Source organism: Sciurus vulgaris, assembly GCF_902686455.1.
Source record: "Sciurus vulgaris genome assembly, chromosome: 14".
Classification (NCBI taxonomy): domain Eukaryota; kingdom Metazoa; phylum Chordata; class Mammalia; order Rodentia; family Sciuridae; genus Sciurus; species Sciurus vulgaris.
In genome coordinates this window covers 56,882,308-56,900,611 of record NC_136475.1, presented here as the reverse complement: position 1 = coordinate 56,900,611, position 18,304 = coordinate 56,882,308, and the positions used below count along the sequence as shown (strand labels likewise).

Genomic DNA, 18,304 nt, shown 5'->3' with positions numbered 1-18,304 from the left:
CAGAGGTTCTCATCCCTATGTAAGGATGTTGAGCCTCAACCCCCTACCTCATATGCATAATTTAGTGTGTACATGCAAATATGTGTATTTTTCTAAAGATGGGGTGTTCCCCTTTACAAGACTCTTATTGAGGCAAAAATTCAAAGGGAAGTTAAGAAAAAATGATCTAGAGGATGTCTACCTGGAGATAGCTACCTATCTAATTTGTACTCTAGAGAAGACCTTGACACCAGATAGGAAAATTTCACCTTTCTGATATTCTGCTCTCTCTTGACTACACTGTCATTGTTTACTAGATATAAAGTGACAATTAATACCAGCTTATAGATGAGCTTATAAGATAACTAGGTAGATGATTGGCAAAAGGGTAATGGCATGAAAAAGATGAACCCAACTACGGATTAGCATTCGGATGATATTAAAAGCTAAGAGGGAAAAAAAAATCACACGGTAGAATTTTTAAGTTGCTTAATCATACACAAAAATACTAGCTGTTATCTGTGTTCATCATAAAAATATATAAATATTTCTGGTCAGTTTAAGAAAAAGCTCTTGAAAAATATGGGGTCAGAGTATTTGCGAAAGTATTAAGAGGAAGGCTGGTCATTGAATTGGGAACATGACTTATCTTCCATTAACTCAGGTAATTATAAACTACAAAATAAGAGAAAGATACTGTTGGATCATAATCAAGTTATAAGAGCATTCTTACAATCTAGAAACCTTATTAAAATCAACCAAATACTTGAAAAGGTATTTGAAGTTTGCTGAAAGCCTATTAATGTTAAAAGTGTATTTCTCTGGCCTTTGATCTTTAGCTAGTCTTAAAACCTTTCTCCATCTCACTTTCTAAAAATTAATTTTTTTTGTAGTGACAATTTTTTATATTTGACATGATATTGTTTGTAACTAGGAGGTAGATTCATTAACCTGATTTTCCATGTCTTTGGAAAAAAGTTCTTCAACTCAATCTGTCAATATCTTTAAGCATTTCTTATTTAAAATCAGGATAATGCTATTCTCTTGCTTAAAGTGCATGGTTTTCAGAAATGGGATCCGCATATCCCTTTATTATGAAAATAATTTAAATTGCTAAGCACAGTGTACATTGGAAATAATAATGAGGAACTTGAAAATAGAGGGAGAAATTGTGTGGAACTAATGATATATGAACTAATGATGCCATTATTTTTATATTGTAAAATAAGATGTGATCTACTTAGCAAAATTCCTTGAATTATCAATAAATATTGATTTGATTGGTTGGTTTCTAAGTAACAAAGTCTGAGAATTTGTCAAAGTTAGAAAAGATCATTGAAAACTACAAAATGTAATAAATTCTTATTCATTAATTGTTTCAAAATATATTTAATTAATATTTTAATGGACTTAAGTTAACTTCAAGTACACAGGAAAACTATGGATTCTCATCTGATTTTATTGGGCTTTTGGTATCTGGTAGTGTATGAAACACCCTCCTCTTAGCTCATTTGCAAAATGAGAGGCAGAAAAGTAGTAGAAGAAATAGAGAAGAGCTTTGACTTTTGTGTCTCTGCATCATTCACAGTGGTATTCAAATAGATATCCAAAACATTTTTAGAAATTATTTTTTCAGATTATTTCAGTTCTGTCAGCAATAAACATTTACATTAAACATTAAACATTGTTTTCTAGGGTAAAGGATGAACATGTTCTGTAAAGAAAAAGAAATGTCTACTAGGGTTGAACTGAGTTTTCTGAATTAGACAGTGACTGATTTGGCCCAGTAAGAATCTGGCCCAAGTTCTATATGGCAGAATATAAATTGGAGACCGACAGTTGAGCCTCCAGTGCAAGACAACTTTATTGGAAGTCAGAGATAGATCTCACTGACAAGTTTCCTAGAATGGAAAATGAAAAATATTGCCATAAATCTACAGCAAAGAAAACAAAACAGACAACTTATAACCAAACTCTAAGACATTGATTTTAACAATGGCCAGCTATGTTGATATAACATTCTTTACTTCTGTTGTACCATGAATAATCTTTTATGGAGTTGGAGAATAACATGCTAAGTGAAATAAGCCTATTCCAAAAAAACCAAAGGCTGAATGTTTTCTTTGATAAGTGAATGCTGGGGTAGCGAGTAAGGGAAGAATGGAGGAATGTTGGATTGTGTAGAGGGAAATGAGGGGAGGGAAGGAAGGGAAGAAAAGATGGTGGAAGGAGACAAACATCATTACCCTATGTACATGTACAATTACATGAATGGTGTAACTCTATGTACAACCAGAGGAATGAAACGTTGTACTCCAAAAGTTGTAAAATGAATAAAACTGCATTCCTCTGTCATGTATAACTAAACAGAATAAAAAATTTAAAAAAATCTTTTAGAAAATATGTGCACTGTGTATGTTGGGCATTCTAAGCAATCCAAATGAGTATATAGTCCGCCAAACCTTCAAAGAGGAACTTTTTTCCTTTGTCAGAAAATTAAACAAACACAAAAACAAAACAAAACAAAACAAAAAAAACCCTGATATGCCTTACAGCAATAGGAAAACTTCTAATCTTAAAAAATATCCAGGTCACTGATAATATAAGAACAAGTAAGAAGCCTAAGAATGTATCATTTCCTTCCATTTCCTTGGACATAACTTCTTTGAAGCTAAGTTGAGAATTTCAGACAGATGTATTGAATATACTACTTAACGAAAAGTTCATTACACTTCATCATTAAGAACAGCCCCCAAAGTCTCAGCAAAATCTAGTGCAATGAAAAAAGATAACACAGGAAAAGTCAGAGTTTTACACACTGGTTCTGAGATTTTTCAGAGTATGTAAGATTGTGAGAAATTTAGATTAGTAAACATTTAACTTATAAAATAGAAACCAAATATTTATTTATTGAAATAAGTATTCACCATGCATGTAAATATAATTGCACCAGTAAAAAGACGGTGTTTTGTCACCAAAGTTTAATAAAGAGTCTAGAATTATTCAACAATTATTTAAGTATCTACTTTATGCCAAGCCCCTATTGTCATTCTTTTGCAGGACTTCACTTAAAATTGATAATTTATTGGAATTTTCTTAACAATTTATGAGTTTTCACAGATTTTTTATTTTCACTATCTCACTTTATAGGAAGGAAATAAAAATTAGTCTAACATTTGTTCTGTGTATGTATTTAACCAGAGCATGGAGCAAGTCTTCTAGGATAGACTTTTTCTCCCAAGAAATCCTTAAGGATTCTAATGCTCTATAATGATTTACTTGTCTGCTAATTAACTTTCTCAAGTGAAGTTAAAGAACAATCTGTGCTTAGTAATTAGTATTATTGACTCAAGAATTTAGTGACTACAAAACAACTATGGTTTTTGCAAGAAAATATTTTTTTTTTCATGCGTTACTCTTTAATATTCATAAGAGTTTTGCATGTATATGTGTAGGTCAGCAGAGAGTGCAGACTGTGACATGGACTAATATGCATATGTGACCAATCATGTAAGTCATGACTTTTAGTTAAAAACAATACATCCTGCTACATTGAAGGATTCCTTTAATGATCTCTCCTCACTTTGGATTCTGTGTCCCAGAGAGTACAAAGGAAAGCTCACAGCATGTGGACAAGATCAAGTGTAGTTTTGACTTTGCCACTAACTAGCAATTGTAATCTTGAACAAATTGGGTGGACTCTCCAAGTTTCCCTTTTGTCATTAAAAAATGAAAGAACTGGAATAGAAGGAATTTTAAGCTCTTTCCCTCTTTCAAAGCTATGATTGGAAATGAAGTAGATATTCTTAAATATGTCATAATAGTAAAATTAGGTTAAAAATAAATTTAAAGAGCTAATAAAATTAATTAACACCTCAATACCAAAACAGAAAACTCTAAATAATAGTATGTCTTGTATGGATAATTGACAATTATTCATGAATTCAATCAAAATAATCAATCTAAAGTACATGTATAGAATCAAAAAGGTAATAATCTATATGACTTTCTTGATCCCACAAATATTTTACTAGTTTTCACTGATGAAATAGGTAAGATTTAGAGCCAATGCTCACAAAACCTTCCAGCCAAATTGTATGATCATGCACAAAGTACTTAGAGCATCTCTATGAAATCTTCCCTGGGGGCAATTCCTTTCTTCAAATCCTCTCATCCCTAACTGATCTACTTTGTCACACCACTTCAGATCACCATTTGCTCCTTTCTTTAGTCTTGAATAGCAATGAAACTCGAACTAGAAATTTTAACAGTTAATGCAGTTTACTCAGAGTTTCGTAGGTGTTCTTAATCCTTTTTGTCTCCCAACCAGAAACATCTCTGAACCATCAAGAACCATGACTTTGATTTTTCTATTTGTTCCTATCACAGGTTTCCAGCTCATTAGTATCTAGTGCCTTCTGGTGACAAACTGAAGAACTGAATAATTAATGGTGAGAGAGCAGGGAGGGAGGAGAGAGACAGAGATTAAGGGGGAGAAAGGGAGGGAGAGGGAAAAAGAAAAAGAGAAACTAACCAAAGGGAATGTCTCCTTTTCTTGAGTTGTTCAACAGGTCTTAAAGTGCATTCTTCTTTATTTTCTCATACCATCCTTGGGTCCTTTTTCTTTTGGCTTACAGACTGTTTAATAACTCCCTAATTATTTTCTCTATCTTTTTCTGCTAATCCCAAATGAAATCCCCTATTTTTTTTCACGGTCTTACTACACCACTTACTCCAAAATGTCTTCCTTTTTGTGGAATCTGTTGTTGTTGTTGACTCTTTTTTTTTCCCCCATGGCTTATTCTTAGCCAAATTATTTTCCCATGTATTCTATTTTTAATCATGAACAGTTAAAAATTCTATTACAAGACTGTGAGTCTAGTATGTTCCTTTTACATAGTATGACTCCTTCAAATACTAGCTGATTTAATGTTTTAACTTGGGAATAAAGTGAATATTCGATCTTAAGTAGATAGGAAGGACATCTTTTGGCACATTGTGGCAAGCAGGTGAATTCAGTTTCATCCTCAAAGGTGAGTATGATTTATTTGGAGTAATCTCAAGTCAGAGCAAGTGAAATGATGTTAGGCTTTGTGGATTAATATGAGAAGAGGAGATCTATTTTGTTGAGAGAGAAAATTTTGCTACATGACTGTTATTAGGGACAAATCAGAGATTCATGATGCATTGTATTCTAGAGCTTTAACTGACATGTGCCAAGAATTGGCTTTCTCAACTTTAAATGGTTTGCAAAATATTATTTCTGTACTTTGCTCCATATATAGAAAATAATGGAAACTGGGTTTGCTATTCAGAAAATTCAATATTTATTCTAAAATAGTGAATTGTTGGGTTGTAGGAATATTTCATATCCTCCAAAAGAGCATAAAACCTACCTCTACTAATTAGTTTCTTTATGAAAGGCTTCCAGACAATTATAGGATAATACTACTGGTCAACGCTTTCGGTGCTTTTCATTAAAGGTATAGTGTCGCTACCAGATGAATTGCTTCATAGAAAAGCACTTACCACAAAGCCCTATAATGGAAGGTTAAGTGCTGTATTTAATTACTAATTTCAATCCTTATTACCAATATTTTGCAATGCAGGCACTTTAAAAGGAACCAAATATAGTCTGTTGGTTTCTGCTTCTTTGATTATAGGACTTGGTGGTAAAAGCATTAGTCCAGCAGCTTTTCTTATGAATAATAACCCTAAATTTTTAAAAATAAAAATAGCCATCCAACAAACTAATACAGAAGATACATACTACATCTTGCTATTAAACTCATATTTAAACGCACTTTGCTCCAAAAACTTTAATCCAGATAATACACTTTAAAATTCATATTCAGAACTAGGCACAGTGGCCAATGCCTATAATCCCAGTGACTGAGGAGGCTGAGGCAGGAGAATTATAAGTTTGAGGTCAGTCTCAACAACTTGGCAAAGCCCTCGACAACTTAATAGGAGCTTGTCTCAAAATAAAAAAAATACTGAAGATGTAGCTTAGTGGTAAAGCAGCCCTGAGTTCAATTCCCAGTACCAAAAAAAAAAAAAAAAAAAAAAAAAAAAAAAAAAAAAAAAAAATGTATTCAGCCTAATGCATACAATACAGATGATTAATAATAATAATAATAATGATAAACTTGGTAACAACATCAGTGGCTCTTCTAGTTCTTTACATATTGATCATTAACTTTGTATATAAAGAAATTTCTCACATTTTCTAATTCTCTTGTGGGGAGATTCCAAGTTTCTCCTTTGCTTGTATCCTTCAGAATAACTGCAATTTTGTTCACTTTTAATTAATATTACCTAAACTACTTCTTGGGAGAAGAGCACTTACAGTCTTGAACTAAATATAAAATATTACATTTAAAATAACTATTTCTAAAGTTTTGCTCCTTAATTATTATGATACTGCCAGCCTCTAATATTTAAATATATTTCATCTTGTGTTTTTTATTCTATTTAATAGGTAAGTGAGAAATTATATGTATTAAACAAATATTAATCTAAAAAATACAAATATTTCTTCAAATAATTAATTAACACTGCCCCAATTCAGGTACCAGTATTCAAAGTGGACATTAAACTGATACATGAAGATAGGGAGAATGTCTTTTTGAAACTATACTCAGATCATGGTATCTGGTACACACAAAATTATGAGATTCTTAATCACATAAAATATGGCAAAATTGTAGTCATAGAAATTTTTTTTAAAGATGACATTTCTACCAAAATGCATTAATGAATTAGAAAACTAGATTTGGAGGACCTATGCTTGTAAAAGGTATGCTATTTTTGTCTTTTACAGATATATCACGTAGGATAATAAAATAAGACCCAAGAATGGATATCTTTACCTTAGTTTAAAACATAATTTCCCAACCTAATTTGGATATGACTTCTTCCTTTCTTCTGTAGGTAAGCATTAATAACAACTAGAATGGAGTTCTTCAAGATAGCAGCATGGAAAGTATGGATAAGAGTAAAAAGTTACTAAATGAAGATAACTTTAAACATTAACTATTGAAACAAAGCTAGCCCTCAAGAAGAAATGGCCATACTGGAGATCATAGGAGTTATCATTGTACATGCTTGGGTCAACCTTCAATGACGAAAACATCCCATGGCGGAGCCCTGATCTAACACTACCTTCTGTCTTCATGGCGTCCAGTGTAATGACTTCCTGTCGGCACATAGGAATTGATCACTCCATACCTTAGAAAGATTATCAACTTCCTTTTCTGTAATTCCACTGAGGTTGTAGTTATTTGTAAAGTAAATTTACACTAGGTCTTCTAGTGAATGCAGTGGAGACAAGTAGCATGGCTCTGAAGCCTTGCATGTATATCTAAGTTAACATTCCTTTTGGATGTTCCATTCCTTCAACTTATTGTAGATGGTATCAGAAGGACTATTCATACACTTGTAGTGTAAAATTGTGATAATTCCCAGGATACCAATTTGGCAAACACTTATTGATTGCCTACTATTCACCAGTATCATAAAAGACACTGGACGTATTAGTAATTTGCTTGCTTTTGAATATTGCCATGGAGCAGGTTTAATCACTTCTAAATCAAGAAATACTTGCAAAGCACTTATCATATAGAAGAGGTTGGAACTGGAATGTGAATATGTAGAATTATACAAATCAGAAAAGTTCTAGAAAAGCATAAAGGACATTTCATTCCATAATTGTGAGTCACTCCTAAGGAAAATTGATATTTATTAACAAATCTGTATTTCATCAAATTATTTCTTCTAGAAAACAAATAATTCTAATAAAGGAGCTATATGTACATTTTGGTTATCATCTGTGAGAAGAATGAATTTTCATTTTATACGTTTTCTTTATACTATGTTATAAATTGTATACTGCTCAACAACAACAACAACAAAATTAGCCTGTCTAAAAGGGGAACAGAGACAAATAAGACTGATCCTTTTAGGGTGATTTTGGTACCAAAGGATAAGACAGCAAATACCTTGATACTTTAAATTTATATTTTACCTAAAAGTAACATATGTGTGTTTTAATTGAGAACATATGTAACTGCAAGCAGCACTGGTTTAATTTGTAACCTACCAGCTTTGTGTAATAAGAGTACTGACAAACCTCATCGGCAATGAACAAGTTAATTTTTATTTTAGTATTATTGGCCTGATGTTCAGTTGACAGACCTAAGATGACTTACACCAGCATCACAGAATCCTCCTGAAACTGCACAGTTCTATGAAGCTGAAAAGCCCCTTTTGTATACGTTCTCTTCTAGCTGCTGATGTCTGCTGCCCCTTCCTCGCCTGCTCATCCCCTGCTCTTCCTGCACCTTTCATGGGTTTCGCTGTGCACCATCAGTCCAGCCTCACTTTCTCTCAGAAAGCAAATGTTAGACTATTCCCTCCCTTGGCTTTAAATTTTAACTTTGTTACTTTTGACAAAGCCTTTTCTTTGTTCAAATGCAAGGATCCAGTAAAAAGAGCTTTGACATGTTGTGCTTTTTTATGTGTGCATTTTTCTGGTTTCACTGATGTCCTGAATTTTGCAAATGATAACGTGTGCCTTCAAGTTCGCCTATAAAATGTCATTTGTACACTCTAACAAGAACAGTTTAGGACAGCATTACATTCACATGATTCTAAAGTCCAATAAATACTTGATGGTTTTTTTCAGAAAACCATAATTTGGTGAAACGGGCGCAAAACAGTGCTTTGTTTTCCAGTTTTTTGGTTTTTTTTTTGTTTTTTTTTTCTTCCATAAAATCTTCCCCAGATACATATTCACTCGCTTACCTGCAGGGTAGCGCTCGATCACTGGCCAGCTGTCCACCTGTAACGTGGCATTGCCACCACTCCTCGTGAAACGGACCACATGGTACTTCCCATCATTAATGATTGCATTGGACTCTTCAATAGCGATGTCATCTGTCCCGACATTAAACTTAACTCCAATTTTTCCTTGGTGCTAGAAGGGAGGAAGAAAGAAAACAGAGTTCTATTCAGTTGAACTGATTAATCGGCATTTAAGAAGAATTGCATACAAGGTATTGTTCAAAAACATTCTTTGGACAACAGCTGCTTTCCTCTGATTTTACTTCTGAAAAACACCTCATAATATAAGCAAGATTCTTGACATTTGGGTAAACGTGAGACAGCTCTTTCATGGATAATTGATATTCCAAAAGAAACACTTTCAAGGGAATTGAGCTGCCTTCTTCCCAGAGGTTGCCAGAGAGAAGCGCACAGCTGCCTGCATGAAGCCACATCCTTTCTTGTCTTTTAATAGAGCTTCTTTAATCCAGGCTCCTCATTTCACAAGAAAAGTGAGACTTGAAATCCTCCATTTTAGTAAATAGTAACACTGCAGCAATGAAATGTGTTTAGAGCCAAATGCAAATGCTCACAATATACAAAATTATTCTAAAGGGTAGGGGCACAAAGACAGGCATTTAATGAGTGCAACTTTTTAGTCATTTTTCACAAAACCATCCAAGATTCACAGTCATAAATGTATTCAATTTCTTCAGTTTACAGATGAGATTTTGGCAATGACTCCTTTAAGGTCGCGTAACTTAACAGAGATGTCGTAGTACCAAAAATCTGGTCCCTTGTTTTTAGATTATATCTAAGCTGAGATGAAGCTATGATACAGTTATCCAAAGTTAACTTCCTCTCCATGTTAAGCAAACTAACATCACAAATCATTCTAAGTGTAAAGTTGTGGTTGTTAAATTTTGGATTTCATAACACAAGATGGTTAAAAAAAAAAAAAAAAAATGTGCTCATGTCCTCTGCCTCTAAGGAGTATTCTCTAACTGCAGGGCTGCCAACTCCACCATGAGCTCAGTTGACTTTTAAAGCATATAGGTTCACCCTTAATCAGTAGCACCGAATACCTGTGACTGCAGGCCCTTGTCAGAGTGCATAACTTCAAACTGTCTGCAGCTCACCTTTCATCAAACCCAAGTTGTTAGAAACCAGTCGGGGGAAAGGGGTTTAAGAGCCACACAGCCTATCCTTTCCTGTAGAAATTTTAAATCAGAATATTAAAAGCCTGAAGGTTTGGAACACATTCTCTTGGTTCTTTGCTAGATTTTCATCATTGAACTTGGCAATGAGAGGATGACTTCAGCTTGCACTGGGAAGAACTGAAGATGTTATTTGTGACATTGCTCATTATCCTCTTACCACAGACATCCTAAAGATTTCTGTTTTTTTTTTTTTTTAATGTATGTTAAAATATATATAGTACATCGAATAGTTTATTGAAAATGAGCAAATGGGAATTTTGCTAAAATAAGAAAATCACTTGAATTGCTCAAAAAAACCTGAAATAATTTAAAATAACATCTATTTTAAAGTGAGAATAATGAAAAATATGTTAAGAAATAAAAATAGGTCCAAGGGAAACAATATAACAAAAGTCTATGCAACTATTAAAATTGCTTTACCTACTTTCACTCTGACTTTCCTAATAGGGAAACATGTATGAAGAATTCTAAGCACTTAATAAATGCTAACTCTGGTATCCTCATAACAGTCCCATGGTGGAGGTACTATTTTATTTCCATATTACAGATGATGACATGAAGGCACAGAATGATTAAGTAATGTGGCTAAGGTCATATAGCTAGAAAAAGAGAGCTGTGATTCGAATTCAGGAAATCTGGCTCCAAAGTATGTACTCTCAATTATTACACTACATTGAATTTAGGAGTATTGGGTAATCCTAAAGCTGCAGCTTGCAGATTTGGTAAATCTAGCTGTTCTCTACAACCTCTTTTATCTTTCCTGTTAAAGTAGAAGCACCACAGTTCTTGTACTCTGATTTGAAGTTTTTTTGATATATATCACTCAACATATGCTTAAAATAATTTCATAAAATGGATAGGAAGCAATGGATCTGTGAATATAATTGATATTAAAAAGTGGATTCTTTTTGTTCCAGTTTTAGCTGAGATCTTAAGAAGATACATTATAAAAAAAAAAAGATTACTTTTCCATTTTACAAAATGAGGTATAAAATTGCTTAAGTCAGACTTGCAGAAGAGAGCACTGTCAACTACTTTTAGGAGCCAAAATCTAGTCTGTCAAAAGAAGGAGGAAAGGCAAAGAGGTTGCTAATAATTAGAAAGAGATTTGAGAAGAAAGTTGGGATGTGATGGGATTCACACATACCCTCTAAGGTGAAAGGTGACTTTTCCCTTATCTAAAGTGCAGGGGAAGAAGACTTTAATGGAACATCTCAGAAAGTTTGATAGGCATCTTGTGGGGATATGGTAGCAGTGGTTGTGGTAGTTAGAAAACTGTGACTTAATATACCTAAGAAATCTTCAAGGGAAGAAAATGCTGTGACTGCCTGATGCCCTGAGGCCACAGCAAAAAGATTACAGCACCAGGGGGCACTTGTGCATGACAGATAGGACAAAGGACATTACCTGTGGACCAGAGATTAGAGAGCCAGTACAGAATGCGTGGTGTCCTGTTTAGTAGAGCAATGAATGGAAGGAGTGGGGCTCAGTGGTGCAGAAAACTCACCACCAGAAAGAACTTGGATTTGCAGTGATAGATGTCCAGGAACTGAGGGAGGAATCCAAAATGACCATCTGAAGGAGGTGCATTTACCCTCCTCAAAGGAATTCCTTGTTTTTTGTTTTTGTTTTTTGTTGTTTGCTTTTTTGGTACTGGGGATTTAACCCGGGGCACTTTACATTGAGTTATATCCCCAGCTCTTTTTATTTCATTTTATTTTGTGACCAGGTCTAAGTGTCTGAGGACCTCCCTAACTTACTAAAGCTGGCCTCAAACTTGCCATCCTCCCTGTGGCAGCCTCACAAGTCTCTGGAATTACAGGAATATGCCACTGCACCTGTTGTAAGGGAAATTCAAGTAAGGAAATCCTAATGATGTCAGGAAGAACTCTGAGAAACTCATCTAAATGCCTCCCAAAAATGCTCCCTCAAGAAGCTAAGACAGTTAGAGGGCTCCCACCCTACTTTCCAAACAAGGTCTTTTCTGCCCTTATCTCTTCCTGATTCTCCTGCCTCATCCCTTGAGGATTCAAGCAAGGAGAGGAGAAGCAAGATTCATGGAATTGAGAGGAAAACCATCATGTTCTTCCCTGCTGTACAGGAGGCCTCTTCAGTGTGACCAAGCAGTGATAACAGAGGGGATTTAATGGAAGTCGTAAGTTATTTATTTTTATACAGGAGCCAGCCAAAGTTACTTTTTATGTCTAAAAGAGAACAGTTGACCTTTTTACTATCCAAGAGTGACTCAAGTTGGGCTGAGACTCTGCCTGGACTTCCCTGGGGTCAGGAAGAAATATTTCCACAGAGGAATCTTAAATTCTTGGTGCATTCTAAGAACCAATCCTTGAAACATAACAAGGACATGAAGATAATGGTTATCCTGGAGTTGTCCACCATCTGCGGGTTGCTTCTAATATACACATGCTTCTTACATCAGGAGAGAATGGAAAAAATCCTTGATGTTTTCTACTTGTTCTAATAGAAAGGCTGCATTTATTTTCCCCAGACTTCTAATTATTAAAAAGTTCCAAGTTCTGTGAATAGAAGCATTGCAGAGCTAAAGCTAAACAGTGACTCAAACTCAAAAATAAGTCACTTTAATTTATCCTTACATCTTTCTGCAACATGGTATATAAAATGCTTATTTTCTCGGGTGCAGAAATTCTCAGATGTCAAGGGTTTAATTGCTTGGAACTTATCTAAGAAACAATAAGGATCAGTGAGGCTTGGAGAGCTTCTGACTTTTAAATGATGTGCATCTGTTCTTGGATATGTTCTTCAGTTGCCTCAACTCTCAACTTACAGACTCAAACTCTATGGAAAACCACAGTCTGGCTATGGTGAATTGAGCAGCTATGAACATTGATGTGGCTGTATCTCTGTAGTATGCTGATTTTAAGTCCTTTGGGTATAGGCCAAGGAGTGGGATAGCTGGGTCAAATGGTGGGTCCATTCCAAGCTTTCTGAGGAATCTCCATACTGCTTTCCAGAGTGGCTGCACTAATTTGCAGCCTCACCAGCAATGTATGAGTGAACCTTTTCCCCCACATCCTCTCCAACACCTGTTGTTGCTTATATTCTTGATAATCACCATTCTAATTGGGGTGAGATGGAATCTTAGGGTGGTTTTGATTTGCATTTCTCTTATTACTAGAGATGTTGAACATTTTTCCATATGTTTGTTGATTGCTTATAGATCTTCTGTGAAGTGTCTGTTCATTTCCTTAGCCCTATTGATGAATGGATAAAGAAACTGTGGCATATATATACAATGGAATATTACTCAGCCATAAAGAATGATAAAATGCCATAATTATGGCATTTGCAGGCAAATGGATGAAACTGGAGAATATTATGCTAAGTGAGATAAGCCAATCTCAAAAAACCAAAGGACGAATGATATCGCTAATAAGTGGATAATGACACATAATGGGGGGAGGGAGGGGTCAGTGTTAGGGTTAGAGTTAGGGTTAGGGAGGGGGGCAAGAATGGAGGAAGGAAGGACTGTATAGAGGGAAAAGAGGGGTGGGAGGGGTGGCGGGAAGGGAAAAAATAACAGAATGAATCAAACAACATTACCCTATGTAAATTTATGATTACACAAATGGTATGCCTTTATGCCATGTACAAACAGAGAAACAGCATGTATTCCATTTGTTTACAATAAAAAAAAAAAAAAAAAAAACAACTCTATGGAGTTACCTAGAGTAGTGAACGCTACCAAAGGAGCTACAGACAGCAGGCCTTTCCCCACTTTTACACTATCTACCTCACCCTAAGTTGCATCAAGACCTTAATAAACAAGTAAGTGATAGCCAAAGGGTCATCCCCTGCCCCTGGAAAAAAAAATTTTAAATGTAAATAAAGTGCAAAATATTCCTATCAAGCATATTTATAGGACTAGTTTTTACCATATCATTTAGAACCAGTGAATATTCTCAAAACACAACCCTCCCATGTTGACAGGATAGCAAGCCATTTCAATTATATAAACAATAAAACTCGCTAAACTTTCTTGCCAATAGATAATTACAATTTAAAAGAATTCATTTCACATTCTTATTCTCTGGGATTAAATGTGATTGTCTCGGCAAATTCTCATGAATATTGCATTAGCAAAACCAGCAGTCATTTCACTGGACATGTACTGATCTCTCTGTATTGTATCTTCCTTGAAATGAATAACTGGCTCACACCGACATTTCACAAATCTATTATGAGAATATCAGTAATGAGCCATTTATAATTTAATGAAGTCTTTCCATGGATTCATTAAATAAATAGTGACAAAGGTAATTATTGATTTTTTCACAAAAGCTCATTTCTGAATAAGGATTATAATATTAAACCAAGTTAAAAGGAAACATCTATGAAATATGACTCTGGGAAGGTACTTGAACGTTCTAACAGTGGCATCGTGGTTTCATGTACTGTCTAATACCATCTGAAATGACAAATTCATTTGCAAAATATTTCTGAAGCAAGATTGAGATTTAATGGTATTCTCAGTATCTTGGGCATCTTTAAGCAAGATGTTTGCGTGTTACAGATGCCTATGTATTCTAATTTATGTGCACATGAAATAAACAATACATACCACACAACACACACACACAGATTTAGCCTTCTGTCTGGCGTACAGATATGTTATGTAAGATTTCAATTCACTGCTTTCTCTCTTCTACTCTGAGATTGCTGTGTAGAACTGTTTGGCACAATTATGCCCAGGAAAAAGAAACAATAAAAAATGAAAGGTTGACTCCTCCTTTGCCTGTTTATTTACTGTGCTCCTAGGGAGTAACGCCAAACAGGATGAACAAGTGTGCAACTCTAAGGGGCAATATATGCAGGGGTTCTGCATATATTCTATAAACTGCATATATTCTATAAAATTCTCATGCACCACAATACTGATCCATGCTCCAGGGCCCCACTTTTGGACAGATTGAGACAATGCCTTCAAGTGTGCTCCATGACTGTGCTCATTTCCAAACACAGAACAACTCCCATGATCCAAATCTACACCATTGATTGAAATTAGAGTCAGACTGAATGTTATGCTTTGTTACCCCAGAGACTAATCCTCACCAGGGAGCAAAAGGTTTTAAGACATGATGGGGACTCTGGGGCCTGTAGTCACTGTTGCTAGAGTGACAAAACTGCAGAGTCTCCTGTTCCCCCAACACAGAACTAGCATGTTGATTTAACCCAAATACTTTTCCAAGTGACTTAGAGGTCCTACTAGTGATCAATCTGGAGGGTTTATAATGTCACAAAGGGGTTTTAATCTACTGTTTTAACCAGGCAATAGACTGAAAATAACCCCTACTCCCCCAAACACCAGCACTTCAAAAATAAGAGGTTCCTCTGCTTATCCATTTTTTCCAATTGAATAGTATCTTTTTTTTTTTGTTAATTCAACTAATAAACAAAAATTATTTTTAATATATATATATACTACATGTGAGGACAATACTAACTATGTGAAGTGTGTTCTTTGTCTTTGGGGACAATCAAATAGGGCAGAAAAACCATGCATGGAAATACTCATGTCCATAAAAGAGCTTGAGGGTGTGTCGGGGGAGGGGGTCTAAAGGGTCTCAGGGAGCCTCCCAATAGGCATCAGCAGATAGCCTGCATTGGGACAGCTATAATCCAGCCAGCTGGGACCAAAGTAGCACTCGGGGACATAAAAGTTATGTTCCTTATATCTCCCAACCTTCTTTCCAGGTCCTAGGTATCAGAGTGCTCACTGGGTGCCAGGTCTTAAAGTAGATCTAATGCATCTCACCTCTCAGCATACCTAAAACTCCCAGCACCTGAAAGGTAAGTGCCCTTGTCTCTATCTCCTGAGTACATTTAGACAATCTGTCCTAAGTCACATAGTTAAGAAGTATAGGCACTGGAATCTGATAAAGTTGGTGGAACTTTCTTTAAAAAGAAGGACTTTTGCTGTGTCTGAGTGCCAGGAAAATATCTTGAAACCAAGGGATCCTCCTCAGAGACTGAATCAAGAAAAGGGTTACTGCAGAGTAAAGCTTTCTTTCTGGATAATTACATTTCACAGTACTGCACAATACAGAACCAGAAGTGGGCTAGGTCCAGCATGATACCACTGCAGAAAGATCTCATTTAAGGGTGATATAGTTGAAAGAAAGATCTCTGTTTTTCTATCAAATCTTCATTAAGGATAGCATATTTCTTTCTAACGCCATAGCTCCTCTAAGTCCAGGAGACTCTGTCCTGAGAGGAATATCACCCTCCTGGAGGCTTGGTCATCTCTTGGTGTCTAATAAAATTTCGTAAGCCTGGGATAGTCCTCCCTCCTGCACTGCCTTAGGGGTTAGATTTTATGTGCCTGTTTTACCACCTTGAACATATTAAAACAGCTTGGGGGTAGAAAAAAAGACTAGCTTATTAATAATCGTATCCTGTACAGCACTTAACTGACTGCCTTTACATTTGTAATTATCCTAAACTCACAGTGAATTTTCTTTTTTAATTGAGATATGATTTGCATACAGTATCATAAAATGTGCCCTTTTAAAGTATATCATTCATTGTTTTTTAGTGTATTCATGAGGTTGTCCAAAGATCTCCACTATTTAATTTCAGAACATTTGCATCCCACTGCACTTTTCTTTTGGTGAGATAAAGCATATAAAGTTCTAAACATATTTAATGATTACACAGCACCTGTGACTTATTATTATTACTACCACTACAACCATTGCTATTTTTTTTTAAACCAATGCTTAGCTTCATAGTGGGTTGATGGAAGTTATTTAAAACAATGCTCAAATTATACAGCCATTGCAGTTTTGCTAGAGGACATAATATCTCATTAACCTTTACAAGGACGTGTAAAGCAGTTAAACTATTTTATGAATGAGGAAGCTAAAGTTCAGAAAGGCTGATTGACCCAAGTCAGAGTATCTGTCTATCACTTGGCTCAAGAAAGAACATTCTAGGCTGGGCATGGTGGCGCACACTTGTCATCCCAGAGACTTGGGAGGCTGAGGCAGGAGGACCATGAGTTTGAAGCCAGCCTCAGCAATTTAGCAAGGTACTAAGCAACATAGTGAGATCCTACGTCTCTAAATAAAATATAAAAAGGGCTAGGGATGGGGCTTAGTGGTTAAACGCCCTGGGTTCAATCCCCAGTATGAGAGGGGGGGACATTCTAGAAACTAATTGTGATCACATTCGGGATAAGCTGTGCCACCATTGGACGTATTGAAACAGAGACACTTGATAATTACACAAACTCCTTGTTCCTTCCAGTCTCAAAGATACGGTTCAAGGAAAAGTCTGAATATAAGCAAAGTGGTTATCAAGGTAAAACAATAAGAAATTAGAAATTGGAATTTTTTTAAGACAAATACACCTCAATTTGAATTTGAGTCTCAACTAGACTTTTTTCAAAATTTACAAAGTAGATGAACTCTAGAATTTTATTGTGTTTTAAAATCAGAGATTCTCTGATTTGAGAGGGAAAATACCCAATTAGATGATGAATTGGTAAACTGTGAGGCCTAGGGAACCATCTCCATTCATTCGCAGGAAATTATAACCCTTTCCCTCCAAAAAGCATGGAAAGCACAGTCCTGATTGGTAAGAATCTCCCCTGGTCAAGTGTGTAGGACTTGGTGGTTTAAGTGAGAAAAAGGATCAACATGTATTTTAGTCAGCTTTTTCACTGCAGTGACTAAAAGATCTGACCAGAGCAATTTTTGAAAAGGAAACATTTATTTGGGGGCTCACAGTTTCAGGGGTCTCAGTTCAGAGACAGGAAACTCTATTCCTTGGGGCTGGAGGTGAGGTAGGACATCATGGCAGAAGAGTGTGGTAGAAGGAATCGGGCAGCAAAGAGAGGCTAAGCTCAGCTCATCAAATATATGCCCCAAAGGCATACCCCCAATACCCACCTCCTTCAGCCACCCCCTATCTGCCTTAAGTTACCACTCAGTTAATCCCTATCAGGAATTAAGAGAGGTTAAGGCTGTCATAAACTAATCATTTCTCCTCTAAACCTTCTTGCATTGTCTCGTATGTGAGCTTTTAAGGGACACCTCACATCCAAACCATGATTTCTCCTGAACCAGCATATAGACCCTGAGCTCTGGTGACAATACCATATCCCTTCAGTGCTTTAATTCCTCACATTATCTCATTTTAGATGAAATTAAGACAAGAATCAAAATGATGTTGTGAGAGAGCCTGCTCAGTCACTGGCTAGGTTATCTTTGAATGGGTCAAAAATCCTAAGCTGGTATTTTGAA

The 18,304-nt window shown here is 35.6% G+C and overlaps 1 protein-coding gene across 34 annotated transcripts in view; it reads right to left on the bottom strand.

Annotated features, from left to right (window-relative positions):
- The window catches only part of NRXN1 (neurexin 1), a 1,087,847-nt gene that overhangs the window by 178,219 nt on the left and 891,324 nt on the right, over positions 1–18,304 (bottom strand). For all 34 annotated transcript variants that reach the window (XM_079110028.1, XM_079110037.1, XM_079110040.1 and 31 more), the window contains one exon: positions 8,785–8,956. In XM_079110028.1, coding sequence (XP_078966154.1) covers positions 8,785–8,956 — 172 coding nt within the window. The remainder of the gene's footprint in view (positions 1–8,784; positions 8,957–18,304) is intronic.